The sequence below is a fragment of the Malaya genurostris genome, chromosome 1 (assembly GCF_030247185.1).
Source record: "Malaya genurostris strain Urasoe2022 chromosome 1, Malgen_1.1, whole genome shotgun sequence".
NCBI classification, from domain to species: Eukaryota; Metazoa; Arthropoda; class Insecta; order Diptera; family Culicidae; genus Malaya; species Malaya genurostris.
This window is the reverse complement of record NC_080570.1, coordinates 18,612,451-18,637,811: the sequence shown is the minus strand read 5'-3', so window position 1 is coordinate 18,637,811 and position 25,361 is coordinate 18,612,451. Positions and strand designations below refer to the sequence as shown.

The window sequence follows — 25,361 nt, the reverse complement described above, 5'->3', positions numbered from 1 at the left end:
TTCATCAAGACAATGCACCGTGTCACAAGTCGATGAAAACCATGCTGAAATTGAACGAATGGGCTTCGAATTGCTCCCTCATCCACCGTATTCTCCAGACTTTTTCTTGTTTTCAGACCTCAAGAGAATGCTCGCTGGTAAAAAATTTAGAAGCAATGAAGAGGTAATCTCTGAAACTGAGGCCTATTTTGAGGCAAAGGACAAATCGTACTACAAAAATGGTATTGAAAAGTTGGAAGATCGCTATAATCGCAGAATCGCCTCTGATGGCAATTATGTTGAATAATAAAAACGAATTTTGGCAAAAAAAATGTGTGTGTCTATTAAACGATACGAACTTTTCAGCCGAACTGTTAGTTTGAGCAACATACGCAGAAGTAACAGGAGCGCAGGTTATCGCAACATCAATTCAAACGCGCCATTCAAAGGCTGCGTCTGCTGTGTGTTACACACAAGCGAAATACTGCGCTCATGTCACTGCTAAAAATCAAACAAATTGCAAATAGCGTTTTTTTAGGTGTAATCTAAATAATCAACCAGCTTGAATCAAAATAGCATTTCGCCCCCATAATCACTATTTGGAATGCGGAGAAAAATATTGTTGTTCAGTTCAAATTGGTTCAGTTGAAAATAAAATAATTAAATCTGGCACGAATCACTTCGGTGTCGTCGTCATTGAGTTTTTTTTTCAAGAAAATCTCTTGCGATGAATTTTCCACGAGTGATAATGAATGAACTTTTTCTGACCACGATTTTCAGAACACTGCCGGTAATAAGGGACAATCAATACATGATTCTCACCTTGTATTGATACCGGTAATAAGAGCCAGTATAGCAAATCGATTATCACGCGAGAACAAATACTTTGTAATTAACTAGCTTTTCAGGCAAATTAATAATGTCAGAGAGTAATAATTAAATAAGCTCGCTCACTTTTCTCCTGCAGCTTATTGCAATGGAAGAAAATAATGCAATCAGTTATTTAGGATTGATTTCTTGGTTCTAAAAAGGACCGTTCAATTAAATCTCAACGATGTTCAACAGTGTTCCATTCGCTGGTTGGATTGATTATTTTAGTGCTGGTTTGCTCTGTTCAATGTAGGAACATATCGTAATCATATATTCGAGATCGATTTTTTGGTTCTAAAAAGAGCCGATCAATTTTGGAAAATATTCTAATCTTCCATCAATGCGAAAGATTAGTTGAATAATGCTGCATATACACTTCATCCGATTGGTGTAGATGGCGGTATTTGTAGTACTTTGATCAGAGACTTCGACTTGAAAATTCATTTTTTTTTAAATTTACCAGCCTTCAACCTTTCGATAAAAGATATAGTAACTTGGAACGATTGATTGAACAATCTCAATGCGTCGTGGTAACAAAAAAGCATTTACTAGTGTAAAAAATGAGAAATAGCATTGTGTTAGTAGATCAATTTTTTGAGCAACAAGCGCGCTTCAAAAACCGACCACTCAACAGCATAATTCCACTTGAAAGTGACATACAAATTGGGAGTGTTTTTTCGAAGATCCACCATCTCAATCGCCTCGTTGTCAGGTTGGCGAAGAGGAACGTTGTTGACAGGCTCACTTCCCCCGTAAGTAAGAGCCAATCGTTGCATGCAGACACTTCACCGCCGCGTCAGGAGCATCATATTTCAAAACAAAACAAAAAAAACTCATCCAACACTTGAGTATGTGACGTTCCCGGCCTACTGCGATACCGGACTCGGAGACACTGATGGATGATAATGAGTAGTTGCCATTGTCGACATGAAAACATTCTTTGTTTGGAGTTGAATGATAAACGGGCGAAGTTAGGAAAAAAACGAGAAGTGACCCAAAAAGTGATCATTTACCCTCAGAAAACGACCATAACTCTGGTCTGGTGCGATATGTGAGCAGCTATGTTTTATTAACAGTCCCTCGGATGCAGCTGCAACATTCTTTCTATGTTTTGTTCTCTCGTGTCGTGTCAAGTGTGTGGGCATTGAAGAAAGTGCAAGTGGCCGAGACGCCCGGTAGCAACAAAGTGGTACGGTCCCGAAGCCGGAACTCGATCGCAATCGGAGCACACTAGAGGGAAATTCCACAACCACCGGCAGATGCCGGTTGCAAGATAGACGGCAGAATTAGAGTAAAAAAAAAAATTGTCGAGCCAGGGCGCATCTTTTCTTTTTCAACTAAAGTGAACACATGTGACACTTGTGGAAACGTAAATGCCTGACGAAAATATGGTTTCTGTCGAATACCGGCCTGCTATATCGTACGTTTAATTTTATACAGAAATGAAAATCATCGGAATCAAGTTTGTTGAACCCAAACCAAATGACACATATTCTGCCAGGATGGAACACAGAAATAATCTTAGCCACTGCAGAATGGTTCTTCCAGTCCCGATTAGAGTGCAGCGTCCCAATTTTTGCTTATGCCCATTCAAGCAAGCCATGCCCAGAAGCGAAGCGGAAAACTGTCTGACCGTGTTTGACACATTTCTCTTTCGGGGAAAAGCAACCCAGTGACAAATAACAAACTGCCGGGACAGAAGTGCAATCAAAATAATGCCAAGAAACTCTCGGAGCATATTTGTATAGTATGTAGTAGCGGCAGCAGCAGACGCCATGACGTAAGGTACAGCAAGCTTTTGGAGTAGGCTGATATCAACGTCAGAATTTAGGTTAGCAGGGCCTTTACTGTTCCGCCAGTGCCACTTCGTTTGGCACCATGCCCACATTCAGTGAAGGAACGCTATAGTCGGGAGAAATAATTACACACAGTTTTATTTGTCGTAACGCGGCATTCTTCTGATTCTTTTCTAGATTTAATAGGTGTGAAACTTCGAAAAAAAGGGAACCAGTTTGTGTTATGTGCCTTGGACTACTTTCATTTTCAACAGTTCAACATAAACCGCTAAACAGACGTAAAGTTATCTCTATTTGAGACACTTATATTGTACCGAAGCACTGCGTCTTTACTGATGAAGTCCCGAACGTAAAGGAATCTGTAAACATCTGCTTAGCAGTTTATGTTGAACCGCGATGTGGCATTAGTAGTTCAACATAAACAGCCAATGCACGGATGAGTCGATGAGTATGTAGCTTGAAATTTGTTCATTTAGCTACAGAATAATCTGCTTGTTTAGTAGTCAAATTAATCCTCGAGCCGAACACAATCCCGTCGGATCATTATTTGCCTTTGTTCTGAGTTGTGTTGCAAACCACACAGACACACACACAACAATAATTATAGTCACCGATTCGAACTTCTAACGATAAATAATCACCTCACTCAATCGGTTATCTTCTTTGTGTTTATCACAAGCACACCGAAACAACGCTTTCGTTCGAAGTTAATCAGCACGTTATTGTCTGTGGTCATCATCATTCACATTGCCATCATCAAACGGCAAACGGCTCTGAAAGGCGTGATTGTTTTCCCGTCCGTCCGTTGAAGAAGAAAAAGAAACGAGGAACGTCATTTTCTGCCACTGTGTTCTACTGGTGTCTAGGAAAATGAGAATTTTTATTGCTCTATTCAAGCATTCCAACATTGAGAAAATGTGCCACATTTATAAGACCCCATCAAAGCAACCGGCTTCAGAGTACGGTGGTTGACACACTGTTTTGTTTTCGTAAAACGTGTCAACTTTGACGCCTACTTCTTGGATTGTTTTTCGCTACCGGTCACTGTTTCTGCTCATTCGTTATTAAACCCCAAAGCTTAATATTGACGGGTTTATACGAAGCAAATCCGCTCGCTTATAGTCTAAAATATCTACAAATCTTTACACGCAACTCGTACAGCTATTTCAGAGATGGTTTTGATTCAGTAGTCGTTTGCCTATCTGTGCGTACAGTGAACAGTGTCTGCGATTGTCTTCGCTCCCGCCAACTAAAATGTTTGTGATGTAATAAGAGTTTTATATACGAAAGAATCTTCAGCAACTGAACTCTATGTAAAGGGGTTAAGGGGAGCTACTCCTGTAAACGGACCTTTTGTTCCTTCATTTTGAGCGTGAATTAAAAAAAATTGAGGATTGTAGCATCTTCAATTTTGATGTAGTTATTATTCTTTATCAGAAACTGATACTGCGTAAATTATATGTAAAAATATCGAGTTGTTCCTGAGATATGGTTGCTCCAATTGGAGTATGCTATCGGCGTAGAGCCTCAGAAGTTGATTCTGGAACAAACAATATCATATGTTTTTTTTATCGTTATTGATTTCTCAAGGGAACGTCGTTTTTTATATTTTCACAAAAACTACAACAATTTAAAACTTACCTACTACTTACCTAACAGCTATAGGCCTGGGGTGTCCTTTGCTGTATCAAGCATACGTCTCCACATAACTCGGTCCATGGCTGCTCGTCGCGAGCCACTCAAGGCACGGATGCTTCTGAGATCACCCTCCACTTGATCGATCCACCTTGCTCGCTGCGCTCCTCTTCTTCTTGTACCAGTCACAATAATTAAAAAAAATTAAATTGTTGTATTATTTTGTTTAAATAATACAACAATTTAAAAACTTTCATTTATTGTCGTCGAATTTGAGGGATAAAAATTTTGTTATAAATTTCTGAATTCAATACGCTTTAAGCCGATATAACTTTTTCAGAAAAATAATCAAGCTGGTATTTTTTTATATTATTTATGCATACCCGGCTTTAACCTAGTTGCGGTTGTTCACGGGGAGCTGTTTTATTAATTATCGTGCACACCAGATCCCACTTTGAGCTCGGCAACAACTCAATGCTTTTACATAAAAATATGGAACCTTTTGTCATTCCGGAAACGAAACTCTGATTCGTATAGAATTTGGGCAGAACGTGTCCCTTGTGAATCTAAGTTTATGAAAATCAGATCAGCCATTCCCGAGAAAATATCATCTACAATCAGACAGCTTTCGATCTCGTCGAGCTGAGTCGACTGGTATATTACGTTTGGATTTTCGACTCTTTTCATATGTACATGAGAAAAAGGAACATGAATGAAATAGGGAGAATAGAAAGTTTATCACAGAGTAATTGCAGAAATTAATTGTCGAAAATGGTGGTAAAATCAGGATCGAAACCATTTATTTGAAAATGTTCGAGAATTTTTTCACGTTTTATCTTTGACTCATCAGTGCAGAGTAGTTCAAATCGAACTGCTTAATGCTAAACTCGCCAGCTCAATTTGAACCGCTAAGCAGACGTAAAACTTCTGCTATTTACAGAACACTTTTTATTTTGCAACGGAGTGCAATGTCTTTACTAAAGTGCCGAACGAAAAAGTGTTTTCCGACTTTTTTCTAGCCGAGGCAGGTTGAACTGACGAGTTTAGCGTTAAGCAGTCAAACTTGAACTGCTCTGCACTGATGAGTCAAAGACGAAACGTAAAAAATATTAAAAACAGTTATGTGCCCTAGCACAAAATTTGGCGAACACCTGTTTGAGAAAGCTTCGGAAAATGTTAAATATAAATATATATATAAAAAAATGTCTCCAAGAAGAAGTTGCATGAAATCAATTGGGCGCGCTTAAATGTACACTCAACAAAAAGTTGGATTCCAGAAGTTAAAGACTGTCCCAGAAAGTATGGACGCACTTTGATTTCGCTTTAAATAATTCACAAATGTTAAATATTCAAATTTTATTCGATATACTGATAATATTAGACTACAACAACAGAATATTATTCTCAACATTTGCTACTTAGCCATTGTAGACTAGCTGGCGCACCTTCCTTGCGAACGTTCCTCATTAAATTCCGTACAGACTTCTTGGCGACAAGTTTTGACACTTTTTTCCAATCTTTTTCGAGTTGATTTCAAGTAGTGGCAAGAAGCAAGATCTGGCCAGAAGACAACAGGACCCTTGTGGATTCGAATCATGGATAGAAGTCGTTTTTGTAAACATTCCTTGATGTATATTTCGCTGTTCATTGAAGCAGTGGTGATGAAGGGTTTCAAAATCTTACCGCAACTACAAATTGCTTGCCAGACCTTAGCTTTCTAACCAAATTTTTCGACTTCAATCGATGTCTCAGACTGGTTTAACACTTGCCCTTCTCGCGCCGTATAATATGGTGGTCCCGGCAAGGATTTGTAATCGAGTTTCACGTAGGTTTCGTCGTCCATGATTATGCAGTTCAAATTTCCAGCAATAATCGTATTGTACAGCTTTCGAAGAAAACAAGAATCGTATTGTACAGCTTTCGAAGCTACTTATAGGGGAAACTTCATCAAAAGAAAATTTATTATTTTTGATCTGTAAAATCATGTTCTAGTATTTAAATGTTTTTTTATATATATAAACATCCACAGTTTTGTAAATGCTTTCAAATTGTGAGATATAGGAAGTTCTTTTGGTGTTGAATTTCGTTGTTTTTTTAATTTTCTAATTTCTAGAAAAGCATTCAACTTTGTTTCAGTGTGTGATACTCGATTGGTTTCCTGCAACTTTCTTCTTAGTCCAAGATTTGTGAGTTACAACGATTTGATGAAAAAAAATACGTAATTTCATTTAAATTAGTGTTCTTTGAATTTAATACCAAAACATCAAAACTGTTATGGTTTATTTTAAATATTACTTAATAATTAAAGATGCGTTTTTCAAATTTCGTATTTTTTGTTACTTTTCAAATTCGATGTATATAATCTTAGGGTATACGTTTGTGTTCCTACAACTTCTTGGACGATTTCTTAGTACAAGTAACGGTCTCTGAGATAAAACGATTTGAAGAAGGTGATCTTTCCATCCGTGTGAAAAAAAATTCTTGCTATACTCTTGCTTGTTCTGTAATTGCTTCCTAGAGTTAAGACTCGAACAAACGATTTTTTCCAATCCACAGAACTGCTCTGCCATTGAGCTACCCTAGGAATTGCAATGACTAAGTGTAAACATATATTGAAGAAGCCAAATGGATGAGAAACTTACCATGTCGGTGCTGTATCTGCCACAGCTCAGGGTTGCGGATTACATAAGAACGCAGGTTCGTGTCATCCCTCTGAGTGCATCTTTTTCCAAAAAATCATCTTTTCCGTGAGTTTCTCATTTATTTGGCTTCTTCAATATATGTTTCTACTTAGCCATGACAAAATTGAGCTTTGTTATGACGACTTTACATCAAAACAAATAAAAATCAATAAGTCGTACCCCAGGAAGTTGGTCAAACTTTAGTTCAAAGTTTTTGGGTCGAATTTTAATTCAAATACGACCGACGCAGCATGCAAATTTTCAAATCCAATCCCTACCTGTTTTAAAATTGAAAATATCTGCCCGTATCTGACTCGAACGACTTTTGGCTTTACTCAAATTCTTTCCGTCCTTAGAAGCACCCGTCAAACATTCTTATATACTAGATATTTGACAGAGCTGACTGTATAAAGATGGTACTGTTTCCCAACCAGAAGCGCTTCGTTCGAACACACGCCAAAAAACGCTACTTCATTCGAGAATATCGTTTTCAACTAATCGCAATTATCCGTCCAGTTCAAGCGTTTTACCATATGGGTTGCATTAAGTAGAGATCTCGATCTTTTAGAACGGTATTGCTTGTCTTTTTGATAACGAAAACATTAATTTTCAGAAATTTTTAATGTGGGGGGTTACCAGAATATGTACATTAATGGACGATTTGGCAATCATAGGACTGATCAGTACAATTTCAGCTGATCCCGATCAGTAGTGGAGTGCCAACCAGGAGTGGTCGGTCAAGCTCAAAATCAACAATTTTCTCGTCATTCGGCCACTTGATCCGCTTCTGTTTCAGTGCGATTTTTCTTCGTGACAATCATCAGCCACATCAGTCCCTCACAATCCGCACGGGAGACCGGCACGAGACATTCTCCGGGATGGTGTTTGAGGAGTAGTTGATTGCACTTCCCTCATCTTCTTAAGTACATAAATTCCAGTTGACAAGTGGCTTTTAGCCTGCAAATGCAACACAATGTCAACAGAGTGGATGCGTGACAGCAGCAGCAGTAGGCGCTTGTTAAAATATTTGATGTCTAAATAGGCACGAATTTACACATTGCTATGGTTCTGTTACAGTTCGCTTCCGAACGCGGGAGTGCAGTGGGAAAACACGCCTACTGATGTTAGAGAGAAGTCAACAAAGCGGGAAAACGGCTTCTTTGCAACATCACCGACGACAACGACGTTGCAATGAGATGAGATCAAAAGTCACATCACAGAGATATGGGTGCCTTGCACAGTTCATTTGCCCTTGCAAGAAAAGAAGTGTTGGTTCATTTTAAATGTAACGAGGGGCCAGCTGTAATAATTTAATTGGGTGGCCTAACGTTTCCTTGATCGCGGAAGAAGGCGAAGAAAGTTGCTTCATGAGAGCCAGCAGCCAGAGCAGTGACATAATTGAGTTATATATTTTATATTTGGAACGGAAAATAGACCGGCTGCAGCTTGTTGTTCTTCTAGCGCTGGGGAAGTTGATGTGTTTTTAATTCCCCATGCACTAGACACTTCGGAAGCTGATTGCCAAGAGCTACTGCTTTATCAGTAGGTTCAGAACTGAGGGCTCAATCACAAGAAAGAAAGAAAGAAAAAAAAACTACTAACGAGATTAATTTGTCGTTCTTCACTTCTTACTACTTCCGGAAAATTAATCGAAACAGTGAGTGTAATGAGTGAAATGTTTTCTCATTTAATAATTACCGAAGTTTTTTTTTCTAGAAAAAAGTCAAAGTACACTCTCTCGAAAGAGGTTCAATAACTTTACATGAAGTCACATTTAATTACCGACAAACCGTCATGTGTCCCCCAACAACGGCACGGCACGGTCCTGTCACGGTTCATGATGACCTAAGAAAGCGAAACTTTTGCACGGTGGAAATCAGCACAAATTAAGACATAAAAGTAAAAGTTTAACTCAGCATGCCCTGTGTCATGTTATTTTCACGTGTTTCGCTTGCATGCCTCCTTCGATTCACCTTTAGGCGCATGTTCGAGTCATGTTTAGCTTAATGTCTTTTCAACTGTCAGAACCGTCAAGGAAATTTCGAACTACAGAACACGTGGAACCTCTGTCGGGTTTTCGTCATAATTGCGTAACCGTACCGAAAGCTTCTTCTCAGAATGAGATCTTACAAATACAAGCTATCTGATCGTTGTTTTGCAAGGATTTCAATTGTTCCAACCTTCAAAGGTACAGTTTGCAGTGCAAATAACAAAAAAAACCCAAACAGTTCTCTATAATTACGAAGCACTGCCGCAATTGCCATATGAGATCATTAGACGTCCATCTAGCTGTAATTATTCAACGCACCAGTTTTTTGTTTTGGACTTGCAGAGATGCTAGCAGTTATGGAAAAAACTCAAACGAAACAATTAAGGCTCACGCCAACACAAACACACACGTAAATAGGCGAAGCGCATCAATGGCAGTTCGAAAACTTCGGGTGCCAGCAACAGGTCAAGGCTGTAAACGAAATCGACGAGTCGAAGAAAACTCACGCCACTTGGTGTGTCAATTGGATCAGTCAACTCGGGGATCACATGTTGGGTGTGAACAACCAAACCAAAGTTCGGTAGCTTTTTAGGTTTTTCAATAACCAGTGACACATTTGTTTCTCGCTCAGAATTTACCGCTATTTTCGAATACTGATTTTCGTAAAATCGCAAAATATTTCTTTCATCTGGCAATAACACTCGCAATCAATAACTTAGAGATAATACTCGAGGAAAAAATTCCCGCACCTTGGAAATAACGTCTACCATTGAGTCCTGTGCAACACTGGCGCCATCTTTGAGCCACCCTTTTAATCTAATACTTGTCGTTCTTGAAGACCTTCCCTGTTTTCCGGAGATCACTCAGAATTTTTAGTCAAAATAGTTTTTTGCCAAAAAGACGTTACCCGTAAAAGGCTGACCATTGATGCTTCAGAAGGTGCAGGTCCAGACGGATTACCACCAACTTCCATAAGAAAAAAATGCACTGTTTCTCATGCCTCTTCTGCCGACAGTCAATCTTTCGCGAACTGCGTCTTCCAGAGAGCATGAAAAACTGCTGCAATAACTCGATGTAAATAATCACCGTTCTATCTCAATTCTCTGAATCTGTGCATCAAATAATTGCCAAAGAACAATACGGTTTTGTAAGAAAACATTCTACTAGTACTAGTATCTTATAAGTTACGTTTCTAATTTAATTGATAAAATAGATTGATGGGCGCAATTCGCTTGAAATATCTTCAGGTGTACCGCAAGGAAGTCATCTCGGTTCGCTGCTCTTTATTCTATTCATCAACGACCTTTGGAATTTCATTCGCCGGCACACTCCCCCTTTCGTAGATGCGTACTGCTTTAAAACCTTGTATTGTTCTGTAGCTAGTAGTATCTTAGAATATGCTGCTCCAGTTTGGGCACTGTGTCACAACGGAGAATCGGAAATGTGCAAAAATGTTTCCTAAGTTATGCTCAACGGCTATTTTCTTGGTCAGATTCTATGCATTTTTCCTCTTATGATGAGCGCTGTCAACTAATTCAATTGTCAATACTGTAACTAAAGTGGAAGAAGAACCCTGCAGCATCTTCTAATATTCGAAATGTTATGGACTGACTGTTAAAATCTTACGCTCCACTGAGACAAACTCGGCATGTTAACAGCTAATAAAAGTAATTTTCATTGACTCAAAATAGACGAAAATGACGAGAAATTTATGTCACTCTCAGCTTCGCTTTCAAACTATTAGAACGAAATCCATGTCCAGTCAATGACATAAGCGGAACAGTAGTGTCAAAATTGTGTTCATTCTTTCATTTGTCCTTTCAGTCATTTCAGCGGCTTCCAGTGAAAATCCCATAGTATGCAGTGTCGATATTCAACCGAAGCTTTGAGATTCGAAAATGACAGAAAAAGGTTTCACAGTGACTTTTACCTGCTGGTGCTCGAAACTGTAATAGTTTTGGTTTCCAATGTGGCTCTGGGGTGTAGTTACTTCGATTTGTCATTTTTAGTAACCAGACGCGGCAACTTTGGGGGTTTGGGGCAAAGCACTTTTTGACCCCCCCCCCCAAAAGATTTATTGGGAGGGCCATACTCCCCCAATGTTTTGCAACTGGAATAATTATTAGAAAATTTGCTAGGAATATCTTATGATATAAAACTTTTTTCTTTTATCCCCGTAGTTCGTCTCCGAAATCCTTCACATTTCTTAACTAAGTTACTAAAAATTTTAAACGAATTTACTATAATGTGAAATGTGCTATACTGTACCACTTTCGAATATTGGTTTTAACTGAAATAGTAGGGAAAATGTTTGTGATTTTTACTTGGTTGCTTTTTATTTGCTCTAATCTTTCCGATTCCTTTATAAAAATGCTTTATATATTGAAAAGTTTAATGATCTGTAGTAATAATTTTTTGTGCCCCCCCAATATTTCATCGAACTTGCCGCCCCTGTTAGTCACTCTTTATAGCCAAGCGTCTCAGATTTTCAATACATCGATGAAAGAATGAGAATTGAAATTCTGCTGATGCTCTCTGCAGACTCTCTCTTATTTTCAATGAGAAACGCAAATGCTTCGTCTCTCTTCGTTTGTTCTGGTGTCGGTTATTTACGAATGAGACAGTAAAATAATTAGGAAAATGGAGCTGTTGTATTGGATTCTTTCATTGAGAATGCGTGACAATTTGAAGCAACAAATCACCATAGGGAAGAGAGGGGTACATAAAAATTTCTGAAATCGAAATTGTGGATGCCAAATATTTTAGAATTGAATAAAAGGTTAAGATCTGGTGTAACCTCGAGAAAAAAATTGTTAGAAAAAAATCGTCTAAGATATAGCTGTAATTATTCAACGTCAGCTTGAAAACTGAGATGCATCATATTTTACATGATGAATCGGGCATGAGTAAGCGCTACGGATTGCTGCGCCACTCACCGTTTTCTCCACATTTGGCCCCCACTGACTACATTTTCTCTGAACCTGAAAAAGTCACTTGAGGGAAATCGTTTACCTTAAATTTTTGAACCAGGGAAATCGTTTTGCCAATTAAGCCACCCTGCATGTGAAACACACGAAGAAACAGTCGAATTGAATAAAAGAACCGAGTATGTTTACCTGTGCTCAAGCGCCACGGCGTTCATTTGCAGTCATTTCTCTGAAGCGACCCCCGCGCCAGTTCTTTCAGCCTTCAATTAGTCCGTTGTTTCGTGTGTTTTACATGCATGGTAGCTTAATTGGCAAAACGATTTCCCCGGATAGGAGCCAGTGTTGGTAATGGCTGAAAATTTGACAGAAGCTGCTCGATTTTTATCTATATTGTATACAACATTTTCAATCCGGTAGAAGATGCTACAAGAATTCGAGTCTCTCAATGCATGAACCTCGAGAGAATTTTTCTACATTTCTTCGCTTCACTTTATACTCTGAGTATTTCACGGCCCTTGAAAAAAAAATACAGTCTGATAATGATCGTTGCTGTGTGGAATTTCCCAAGAGAGGATCGCAAGTTGACAATTATCGCAGAAAATCGAATCGATGATTCAACTTGATGATTCTCATACTAGGTTGCAATATTTCAAAACCCTTGTGTGAAGCATTCACAGACATTTTCATAGACACAAATTATATAAAGGTTATAAGCACATAGTTAGAATAAGCGGCAATGGTAAAATGACTCTATCGCAATTATCAACTGCCTGTATAGAATCGGATCGCGAAACGAGAATCAGCGACCGTTTGTTGCTTCAGAGAGGATCCCCACAACAGCGTGCTAACCTTTCATTCTCAGAAATGTCATCGAGAGAAATTTGCTCTCGCACTGGTGTCGATTCTATGTTAAATGAGCCATGCCAGTTTTTTGTTGTTGCAATGATTTCCGATTCTCTTTGATGGCACTGATTTAATCGTGGAAGAGTTGCGAGTGAGCATTCTTTGATACGATAAAAGCCATCCTTGCCCGTCTCTGCGGTAGCTTTTTTACGGTTTTCTTCACACAGTTGTATTCGCATATCATCTTTTCAATCTGTTTATTTCATTAGATACTGATCAAAAGTAAAACTAGCTCAATACGGTTCTACGCCTTAACAAGACAAAACAAATTTTTAAAAGCAAATAATTATCAAATGATTTATTTTGATTCTTCTTGGTTGAGACATTTTTTTTAATCATCAAAATTTCGCTTAATTGTTATGACGCGCTCTGAACAAGCATAATTATTGAAAAAAAGTTATTTGGATGTTCTTACATTCGTTACGTGTTGTCACTGTCCTTTCTGACGTTTGTACTACGACAAATTAAAATTCGATACGTTAAAGATTTAAAATGGTGTATTAATTTTTGGTTTGAAAAATACAGTATATTTCAGTGTAAAAATACAGTACAAATTAAAATACAGTACATTTGTGGGTAAGAAACAGTGCGCAGTTTTTGGGTCCAAAATACGGTAAAATACTGTAAAATACAGTACGGATACGAGCGTTATGTTCGTTTCCGGTTCCGGAAGTACCGAAAAAAGGTGTTTGTATGCTTCACACCGGTAATCACTACAGTTTCTCAGAATAAACTGGACCGATTTTCACAAACCTAAATTCAAATGAAAGGTATTATATTCTCATAAGTTGGTGTAGAATTTCGTCCGGTCCGACTTCCGGCCCCGAAAATGAGTTTTATTTATATTGAAGTCCTAAATCCGTATTTCTTTTACCTATGAAGTCAGATGGAAAGTTTGAATTAATTTACATCACAGTATCGTGAATCTTTGACAAAAAAAGTGTGCGAAATCTTCATTATAAAGCCTGTACCCTATCGTCAAAATATTTGTTATCGTAGTTGCCTGCGCTGATTCAAATCTTACATCATACTCACGGCAGGTTGCTTTGACAGAGAAGCTGTTGTTTGAACACAGTGACCAGCCCTAGCAGCCAATACAGGTTTATTCTTCGCACTTGACTCTGCCACCGCTGTCTGCTGACAGAAGAACACAGTTCGGTAGAAACTATAGGTATTCTACGCCTCACGACGCTGCTTATCATTAGGCAGTTAAGTTCAGTTAAGTCAAACGCAGGATGGACGCCGGAGATGATCACCGCTGCCAGAGAGTGCGGAGGGACCAAGCCAGCAGACAGTGTCAAGTCGTCGTTCCAGCTTATACTGACTTGACTAGTATTATATGTGTGTGCAAGCTCTACGCTAAATTGTCAAGTCGGACGCGATTGGAATGTGGAAGTAGCAACAACAATGACAATAACAATAACAAAATAAAATCGCGATTTTTTTCAGCGAACTCGTCAAGTCTGGTTGCTGATAGGAACGACTGTTTGATGGTGTGGATGAAAAATCATTTGTTCGAATATTGGTAGATTATGGTTGCTGAATTCCAATACTTCTGTTGACATGTTTTGGCCTTAACTACCTTACGTGAACGTGAAGAATTAGATTATCACTTGCACTGTGTTTTTTTTGCTATCAATTCTGATGTCACGTTTCGGGCTCAAAACCGAATTATCGTAGGATTTCATTATGTGGAAACCGGTTGCCGATGCATCGCTGAAATCGACAAATATTTAGTTGCTTTTTTTTCTACTGCGTTCGATTATTGATTACATTTCAACCGCGGGAAAAAGGTCACTGTTGAAAACCAACAAATAAACGAAAATGTTCCAACGCTGCTATCGACTTGGACGTCAATTATTAGAGCTAGTAGTAGTAAACAAATTCAAACTTGCATATTGCTTTCGAACTTACAGTTCACGATTTCACCGATCCCTTTCGGTGCTGTTGATTCCATTTGTTTGTTTGATAAATCATCATTCATAATATGTATACCTCCGGCAAACAAAGCTTATCAGGTTTAATTTGATGATTAATTTACCTTACTTCCTCTGCTGCTATCCCTGTCCCGACAAGAGTAGGACAGAGGTTATCGGAGCTGTCGGGGAGGAACTAGCTGATCGAGTTCCGTGCCCGCTTCTACCAATACTATACGCGCGAATATCACTACTTACATGTTTGCTAGCTACTACCAACAAAGCAAAAATCGGCCCGTCAGTGTGTGCTTCCCGTGAGATGTTCGTGCTTCAAGACATCGAAGGCGGAATCGTGTGGAAGGCTCACGGTCAATACTGCAATTTACCCTGATTAAATACGTGATTTAATTGTTTACATAGGTACGTGGCGCCGAATTGGTTTCCTGTCGAACGGACTTTGGTCGGTTCCAGAATATTTGGTTAGCAGATGATTTTGCTCACCTTCGAAAATTCAATGTCGTTGTTTGGTAGCACTTTGAGAGATTAATTATTTGGTAATTTTGTTTACCAGAGTTTAGTTGAAACGTTTGTTAGCAAAGCTTTTACTGTCAGATACTAGTCATTGAAACATCATTTTGATAGAAAAAAAGCATTTATTGATTCATGCTTCTGTTTTGCAGTTAGATTTCGTTTCTATGTTGAGTTCTCTCTCGTTTTCAATTGTTAATGTTTTGTCTAGTTCTCTCTATGTCAGAACGAGTCGTCGAGCTGAGTTAAATGGTATATGGGTCTCCGAGGCCCCGTTTGGAAGTCGTTTCTCCAGCAATTCTAATACTTTTCCATAGAGCTAGGCGAAAATGAGAAATCATGTTCAACAATTAACAATAATTAACAAATGTCTTTCTCCAACAGGCATAAAACCTCCTCATCTTTTAATACCAATAGATTAACAATATCGAAATGGTACACGAAAGTTTCTAATAATAATTTGAACTTGAAACATTACTATATCGTTGAGAAAAAATAAAATTACTAAATAGCTAAGGAATCATGGAGTAAACGCTTTATCGCATTTCGAGAGACATACGCTCTTATTCTGAATAACGACGTATTGATTTTTCGATCGAATGTGGTTCGATCGAATCATAGCTACCTTCGATTTTGCTAGTGTTATAGGGAATACAAATGAAATACGAGGGAAAAAACGATACGACGTTATTCAGAATAAGGGCGATAAACATCGAAGTCCTGAAAGTAATTAATAAATAAACGACGCATATTAGAAAAATGTTCATTACATCCGTAGTTGGTTCTAGCGAATTAGTAAAAAAGGATGCTAACTAAAAATGCAACGATGGATGTCGAAATTGACCAATTGTAGGAGATCAGTGCAGTTAATTTAAAATCTGCGATGAAAATTGTAGATTATGGACTGCGAACCTAGTGAATTTGCATACAACAGCTTCGATACGATCAATATTAATTTAATAATGAGGTGGCCAAACGACAGCCGTATATTCATGCGTGGACTAGTGCACAGTAATGAGTTTTAAGCAGTGTTGTATGTGAACAAAATTTTTGGTAAACGGCCTTGGAATTTGGATGACATTACGTAGTCGATGTGATTCTAGAAATCAAGTTTGTCATCAAGAATAACTCCTAAATCGCTCACGAATTTTGTATTATAATCATGTCTAATTATTGAGCATCTATGGGAAAATGATATGACGGATTCAGTTTGAAGTCATTAGCAAACGATAGTTTGAAACAGTCCACTAAGAAGTTCGGATCATTGAGAGAGCATAGACATATAAACGGTTCTAAATGTCTTCCTTGAGGTACTTCAGGTTGCGAAGTTTTCCAAATTTCACCGCCATTTCACGACCAGTTAGATATGAATGCATCTAATCTAGTAAAGTAACTGTTACTGATATTTATGTGATTTTTAAATTATACAAAAATAGTGTGAAAGAAAAAGTTCTAGGAAATCTACACGCAGAACAAAAACATTGTAAAAATTAATAAATTTCGATTAATTCTGAAGTTTTTTTTTTTGTTGATTTAGTAACAATAACAATTCTGAGGAAGGGGTTCTGGGTTCGATTGCAAACGCCGCACATGGGGTCAGAAAAGAGTTTCTGGCTCAAAGAGGCGAATTACCTGAAGATCGAAACCTCTAAAATCGAAACAAAAAAAAAACTGCATTTCTGGTTCGATTCAATTATTGTTTTTTGCCTTTCTGATATAGAAAGGCTATACAATCACTGTGAAACCCAACTTCCGGCTCCGAAATTACAGAGCAATGAGTATCGAAACTGTCAAACTGTCATACAAATTGATACAAAATCGGTACGTGCTGGTACGGAAGAAGAAAACGCCACCATCTAACACACAGCGTGCTTAGTTCGATTTTGTATAACATGCAGGGTTGACACACCGGAACCGGAAGTCGGATCCGGATAAAATGTTCCAGCAATTTTTAGAAAACTATAAGACCTTTTGAGAAAGGCAAAAATCCAATAACACAGAAAAAAAAAATTATGAAATTTGCACGACATGTAAATCAATAGTACTATGAAATAGACCTGATTTAAAACCATGATCGATGTAAAATTATGATTGGAATTCATAAATTTTTCAATGAACAAGAATGTACATTTTTCTTTTAAAAATGAAGAACTGTGAAGTAACTTTCCAGTCAATTGTCTTGGTGATTTATTTCCAGAATTCGAATAAAATCTCACAAATAAAAGGCTAACAAACATCGCTATGGAAACCAATAAAAAAAAAAATACCCAATCGTTTGTTTCCCACTATCAACCTCAGTACCGCCGACTTCCTGCATTCCATCGGACACAAACAATTCGATCAACGACCTTCACTTTCCAGTTCCGGTCGCCCTTCGGTGCGAATACCATGTCTAAGCAATAACTAGCAACTACAAAAAAAAAAATAAAGTAAAAATGAAAACGAGGTACGTTGATGAGCTATTCGGGTCCGTAATCACTTCCGTCGAGGTACTGCACGCATGAATGCATTCACGTCATCGCAAGTCATCGGATAGTTTTGCTTTCCTTCTGGTGATTTACAAGCTGGTAAACATTCGATAGGCGTTCCACACCCCGGTCGAAACTTCCTTTTTCGGTGAAACTTCGGTGCGTGCGTTCCAGTGCGCTTCGCGTAACCGCGGTTACCTAAGTGTGATCTTGAACTTGCTGGGTGAAGCCTACTGCGATCCGTGTGACGAGTCCGAAACTGTCGAAAATATCTTGAAAAAAATTTTTTTTTTTCGCGTGCTGATTGAATGATTGAATTTTTGTGAATTATCAACCTGTAACTCTGGAACCGTGGCTCGGTTTCGTGTAAATGAAATTCTACTCGAATCTGAGTTTCTGTTCCGGAATTGTAACGTTCGTTATATGAAAAATATTCAAGAATTACTTTTTTTCAGCGGTTAGTGCAATGAACTATATTGCGTTTAAAGCAAATAATTTCCATTAATTGCACATTCCAGAAACATATTTCTAGGTTGGAACTGGCTATATTTCTAGCCTACTTTCACCACAATGAAATCAAATTCTGCTCTTGCGTTAGCTCTAACAAGCTAGCCGTTGTCTCCGACCTACGGTAATCCGTTTTCGCGTTCACCATTGCGTATGACGAATAGAAAATGGGTTTAATTAATTGAATCCCGTCGTCGATCGTGTCCGGTGTTCACTGAATCATGGAGGCATTCAGATTTCGTATCCCCAATCAAATCAACCCCCGACCGGATCGAATGAGCGGTAGAATGAAACCACGCGGTGTCGAATGACCGGTTTTGATGAGTAGGTTCCTGCACTGCTGTCCGACCGTCGTAAAACTAGGCCTGCTGAACGAGAACACATCCATCCCCGTTTATCCGCCGTTGAAGGTTGAGCTTTATTGTTTTGATTCCCATTCGCTAAATCGCGCGACTGGGGGAAGATGAACCGTGCTTTTTTGTTCCGATTGACTTCCATCCAGCCTGGGCAACACTGGGGAGGGATTCAAGGGATTACCACCGCTTGACTAATCCAATCTAATCCGATTCTCCCTCTCCCGGGATTTGTTTGTTTTATTTTTCCCCCAGCAAAAGCCAACTACTATGAGTCCGACAAAGAGCACAGACTGGAACTGGACGTGGGCGACACGGTGGTCATTCTACAGGAAGCGGCCAGTTGGTACTACGGATACAACAAAAGGTGAGTGTTTTCTTTTTGTGTTTAGTAAAATCTCAGAGAGTTCGGAAATTCGGAAGTGAAAGTGATTGTAGTTCTAGTGAAGAAAAAAATTGATTACGATATGCTTTATTACAATTATTGCCAATTCCTAGTTCTTTATTTTCAAAATAAGCTAAATTTTTTCGTTATACGTTCGAGTTTCAATATTTCTAAGAATACAAGATTGGGAGAAATATGACATCCTTGCTCATGAAACACAAATCAATGTAGACAATAGTCTCAAGGAGCCAAATACGGACTAAAAAGTGGATGTAAATGCATTTGAAGCCCTGGATCGTTCATTTATTTTTTTGAAAATTTAGTCTTTCTGACAGTTTATTTCGCATTAAAATAACAAAACCGCGATTGGTTTGCTTTTATCACGAAATATCTAACCTCAACCAGTTTTACACGAATTACAATTGTTTTCGACTTACATCATGAAATACTGAATGGTTCTTTTTTTAAATGTATGATACTGGGTATAGAATGTTAATGAATCTTCGTTAAAATCATTACTAAATCTTCAGAGTGCAATTTATTCTCATGCCTCGTGCATAGAAAATGGATTATGAGGTCATGGTCAATTTTAAACGGTCAACTGAGGAACAATTTACAGTCTTAAGAAACAGTGGCAAACAGTGGCTTCTGAAAATGAATTCTACACCTAAACTGAATTCTGAGCCTGGATGTTGGAACTAAATGTTCAACCTAGATTCAAGAATTGAGATCCGGGTATAGCGTAATGTAAGTCGATGCCTTTCGCACAGTTCGTCTGGGTTCAATTCCCAACTCCGCACATAGGGTCAAAAAAATTTTCTGGCTCGAAAAGGCGAATGACCTTAATGGTAAAACATCTATAATCGAAACAACAAACGAGATTGGAAATCTGGACCTGGACTAAATTCTGGATCTTTTGAAAGAGTAACAAAATTTCGTTAACTGAACTGAATGAAAATTACAAATTTGACGAAAAGATAAAAATTGAGTTCAATTTTTTCGGCTCATCAGTGCCTTGAATCGCCATCTTCGCCTAGCAGTTCAATATAAACCGCTAAGCAGACGCAAAGTTTTAAACTTTTTATGCAAACCTTTGATAATTGAAGCAAACACAAAATTTGCACTGCAACCCTTTAATAATATTGCACAGGTGCAGTATTATTTCTGACGTCTCAGGCGTAAACGAAGGGAGGCTTATTACTGGCCGTCGCAGAATGTGGAGATGGCAGTTAAATTTGAACTGCTTTAAGCACTGATGAGCCGAAGGCGAAACGCGAAGAAATTGAATCGAAATATGGGCTTTTTGCACAAACCAACAAACCCCTGAATGTTCATAAAATTAAATTAAAAACTAAAACAAAAATACAGAAACAGTAATATATTAAATCAAAAGTTCTAAGTACGATAATTAGATGAAATATAGAAATTTTAAAAAATAGAAATCTAAGCGAACCCAAACAAAATTTCTCAAAAAGTAAGACAATTTCAAAAGTTTGGAATGCTTAAAATTATGAAACTTTTGACTATCATACAAATTCAAAAAACTACAAAAGTTGGTAAATTTGAAGTTCAAAATATTGTTATAATTGTAACAATATCGGAAACTGCGGAAAAATATCATAAATGAATAAAAATACTGAATTTATAAAACAACATTTTAAAGTAATGAACACTATATTATACAAACTTTAAAAATAAGGTAAATCGGAAAAAATATAAAAATCGTGACAGTTATGAATGAAAATGACACTAAAATTAAATGTAGAGGCGCTGCTTGTTTAAACATGATCCTTTCAGTAAGAGCTGTCAAATCGGAAGGAACATTATTTAACATTTTAAACGATTTCTTTTAAAAACGAGAAAATTCATTTGAAAAATCATAGTAGAAGTGGAAGAAAATAAAATGCGAAATGCGAAAACTAACGTTTATTTAGAATGGAGCATTATACTTGGTTCAATACCATTATTCGAATGCCCGGAAATGACAAATAAAGTATTCAAAATAAATGGTACTCGATCGCTAAACATTTTAGTACTCGAGAAATCCACATTACACTGGTTTCTGTTCAAAAAACCTTTTCTAATCCACCTAGTGGTGTAATGATGCCTTTCTCATATTACATATATTTTTGAAAACCACTTGAAGATTCTGTCAAGATTTTTTTTTCAAACTTGAATAAAATTAAAAACTTTCTTCGGTTATAAACTACCATAACATTTTCAATTTGTAAACAGTTATGTCAAGTGAATATAGATTTAAATGTGGCAACCCTGCGCGCTATACAAAATTGAACAGAGCACGCTGTGTGCTAGGCGGTGGTGTTTTCTTCTTCCGTACCAGCACATACCGGTTTTGAATCATTTTGTATGACAGTTTGAAAGTTTTGACACTCATCGCTCTATAATTTCGAAACCGGAAGTCGGATCTAGATGAAATTGCACAGTATCTTCTAAGACACTGAGGGCTTTAATTCGAATCATGATTTGTGAAAATCGGTTTAAACGTTGCTGAGAAATCAAAGTGAATTTTGTTTTTGGAGCTTTTCTTCACTATTACCAGTGCTTTCGGAAGCGGAAACCGGAGAATAATAGTGTCCCAAAGTAGATTTATATATCAACTAACTAAGCAGGTTTACCAACTAGATGAATTTACCAGTAAATTTTAGAAAAATGTGCACCTCGTTTCGCCATCACTTTTGAAACAATATTCATATTTAAATTGAACTTTACCGGAACCGAAAGTCAGATCTGGATCAACTTACAAAACCTTCTATTTGCATCTTAGATTGTAAAAATCGGTCTAGAAATTTCCGAGGAAATTGAGTGCACATTTCCTCTTAGATTTGCATATATTGTCTTGTAATTTCGAAACCGGAAGTCGAGTAAAGAAAAAATTCAATAGCGGTCTATGGGACCATAAGACCTTTCACTTGAATCCGAGTTTTGTAAAAAAAGCGAGTGACATTTGTCACACTCACACACATATGCATACACAGACATTTTGTGATCTCGACGAACTGAGTCGAATGGTATATGACACTCCGACTTCCGGGCCTCCGGTTTTTACAGTGATTGCATAGCCTTTCTGTATGAAAAATGCAAAAATATTGGTCCGAAAAAACCTAAACTTTCCCAATTTCACACTTTTCTCCTACTTTCTTCTACTACCGAGTTTACATTTATTGTTGATATCTATTTGTATAAACAAAACGAAAAATCGTTGCAAATCACTACTGCCGATATAAACATTTTCGGAAGTACCCTTTCGTGGTTCCGTTTTTCTTCGGCAGGTGTCGCTACCGGATATACAGTTTTGCGACAATTTGTCAATTCTCGATCGATTTTTCAGAAGACAGTAAGAGCAAGTGACAGTTTCGCTTTGTTTACTTTCTTCTTTGATTATTGTGATGTGATTATAAATATTTTCTGAGGTTTCACAATGCTGTTTAAAAATCGAAAGCTTCGGGTATCATTTCATGCAAAGAGTTGAGTGATAAACGAGGAAGCCGTTTGGTGAGTAATAGAAGAGAAAATAAACAAAAAGAAACTGTCACTTGCTCTCACGGCCTTCTGAAAAATCAACCAAGAATTGTGTAGATTTGCAGTGTTGCTATTTATGCGCGCACGAATTTGACGGTTAACTTTTATATTTTTATGATACAATTTAGTTGAAACTTAGGACAGGACTTGACAATTGTTAATCCACCTCGAGGGCCAGTTTCGAGACAGCTTGTGATTGGTTGAAATTGACATAAGCAAGTACAAGTTGTTGGAATTAATATTACTGCAGGGTGGTAGAAAAAGTGCTGTCAGTTTCGTCGGTGAAACTATTAATTTCAATCGGATTCAAGTTCAATTTGCTTTTAAGTCGTGTCAATGTGAAAAGTACCGACAAATCTGCGGGTAAATTTATCGTCTCATTTACTATTTCCAGTAGTAAAAAGATCGGAAATCATCTAAAATAGCGAAAACAAAAAGTTTCACCATTCCTTTCTAGCAATTGAAATATCGCCGTGTTTTTTTCGTATTACAAAGATTGACATTTTGCAGAATCCGAATTTCATGGTAAAATTGTAGGATTTTGAATCATTTATTCGTAGGAAAGAGAAACTCGATTTGTTTACTTTTGTAAGATTCGCTCTTCTTTGAAAAATAGTTGAATTTTGAATCGAATATTATAAACTAAAGTTTCACCCCTCGTCATTTTCATTTCAGTCGACCCCACATCCGCGGGATCTTCCCCAAGTGCTACGTTCACACCGTCGACAGCCGCTCGGTTCGCACGGGAAGTGGAATCGGGGAACAGTTGACGATCGTACGCAGCGAGATCGTCGAAGAGATCACAACCGTTCTGCGGGAGTGGCAGCACCTGTACCGGCAGTTCTACCTTCAAACACATCCCGATTTTAAGGCGATTCGGTTAAAAATGCTGGAACTGATCCGGCTGAGATCGCAACTGCTGTCCGGGAACCTGCCGGTTGATGAGATGAAGGACATCAAGCTGAAGGCTACCTCGGAGATCGACACCGGTAACAAAATTCTCCGGCTGGACATGGTGGTCCGGGACGAAAGCGGCAATATACTGAACATTGAGCAAACCTCGACGACGCAGCTGTACGAACATCATCTGAACGCGGTCGATCGAATAAAGCGGGCAAGTGTGAGTATCGCCCGGGTCAATTGATCGCACCAAAGATAACCATTTATTAATATTTTTCAAATTTCACAGACTTCAACCAACAAAAATCGCATCGTAGAATCGATGAATCGTCACTCGCACAACCTGCTGCTCTCCGTGCACAATTTCGTGTGTCGGCTGTGCGAGGATACGGAGATTCTGTTTACGCTGTACGATGGGGACGACATGAGGGCAATAACCGAGAACTACGTGGTCAAGTGGAGTCGCCAGGGTGTGGCGGCCGATTTGGACCAGTTCAACAACATCAAGGTGCTGTTTACCGATCTCAGCGGAAACGATCTGAGCCGGAATCGGATATTTTTGGTGGCGTACGTGGTTCGGATTGGTGCCATGGATGGAAAGGATACGGACTCGCGGCGTAGCAGTATGGCCAACTCGGTTGGCAGCTCCAGTGCCGGGCGCAGTAAGGGACAGCTTACCAGTCAGGTAAGTGCTCCGGCTAGCCCAGGAATTGGTTCAATGGCAGGTGTCAACGCAGCCACGCACGATCAACAAATGCGGAGACCGTTTGGAGTCGCTACGCTGGACTTGAAACCGATCATAAAACGTTCGGAAGATTTCAAAAGTGATACCCAACTGAAGATGCCATTCATTGCGTGCGAGAAGGAATCGTTGGACAGCACGTTGCGAAAACTGATCACGAACAAGGATTTGGGTGATAAAAGCGATTCCGCTATTTGGATCAGTGTGGATATTTTGCACGGTGATATCAAACAAGTCAAAGAAGAGTACCCACATCTGGTGCTGGGGAACGTGGCATTTGCTCGGAAGATGGGATTTCCGGAAGTTATTTTCCCCGGGGACGTACGGAACGATCTCTATCTCACACTAGTCGCCGGAGAGTTCTCCAAGGGATCGAAGAGCAGTGATAAAAACATCGAAGTTACGGCAGTGGTTTGCAACCGGGAAGGTGTGGCCATCCCCGGCGTGATCAGTTACGGTGGCGGCGGTTATGCCCTCAACGAGTACAAATCGGTGATCTACTATCACGATGATAAGCCCAAGTGGAACGAGACGTACAAAATCGATGTGCCAATCGAGGAGTTCAAGCAGTGCCATCTGCGGTTCACCTTCAAGCACCGCAGCTCCAACGAGGCAAAGGATCGGACGGAAAAACCGTTCGGTTTGTCCTATGTGAAGCTGATGAATGACGATGGAACCACGTTGCAACACAAGCGGCATCAGCTGCTGGTGTACAAAATCGACCATAAAAAGTTCGATCAGGAAACGCAATACAACTATCTGCAGCTTCCGACGTTGTCGGAAGAACTGGCCAACATCAGTGGTGGGAAACCTTCGGTTAGTGGGTTTAGTTTGGCATCGAAAGATAGCTTCACAATCGAAACGAATCTGTGCAGCACCAAGCTGACACAAAATGTCGACATTCTGGGCTTGCTGAATTGGTCCTCGCGGAAAGAGAAAATGGAGGAATCGCTGAATGCTTTGATGAATGTGAAAGGCGAGGAAGTGGTGAAGTTTCTGCAGGACATCTTGGATGCGCTGTTCAACATTCTGGTGCTTAACGAGGATCCCCCGAAGTACGACAATTTGGTGTTCAAGTGTTTGCTACGGTTGATCGAAATTGTGTACGATCTCAAGTACCAACACTTTCAATCGGTGCTGGATCTTTACATCAACGAGAGCTTTTCCGCGACTTTGGCCTATGAGTGAGTGTTTGCTGGTTCTTTTGGTTTGTTTTTCCTGGTTAATTAATTTTTTTTGTG

The 25,361-nt window shown here is 38.7% G+C and overlaps 1 protein-coding gene across 5 annotated transcripts in view; it reads left to right on the top strand.

Moving 5' to 3' along the window:
* LOC131434138 (dedicator of cytokinesis protein 1) overlaps nucleotides 1-25,361 on the top strand; it is a 64,125-nt gene that overhangs the window by 15,395 nt on the left and 23,369 nt on the right. For all 5 annotated transcript variants that reach the window (XM_058600795.1, XM_058600791.1, XM_058600784.1 and 2 more), the window contains exons 2-4: nucleotides 18,809-18,920; nucleotides 23,154-23,598; nucleotides 23,668-25,304. In XM_058600795.1, coding sequence (XP_058456778.1) covers nucleotides 18,809-18,920; nucleotides 23,154-23,598; nucleotides 23,668-25,304 — 2,194 coding nt within the window. The remainder of the gene's footprint in view (nucleotides 1-18,808; nucleotides 18,921-23,153; nucleotides 23,599-23,667; nucleotides 25,305-25,361) is intronic.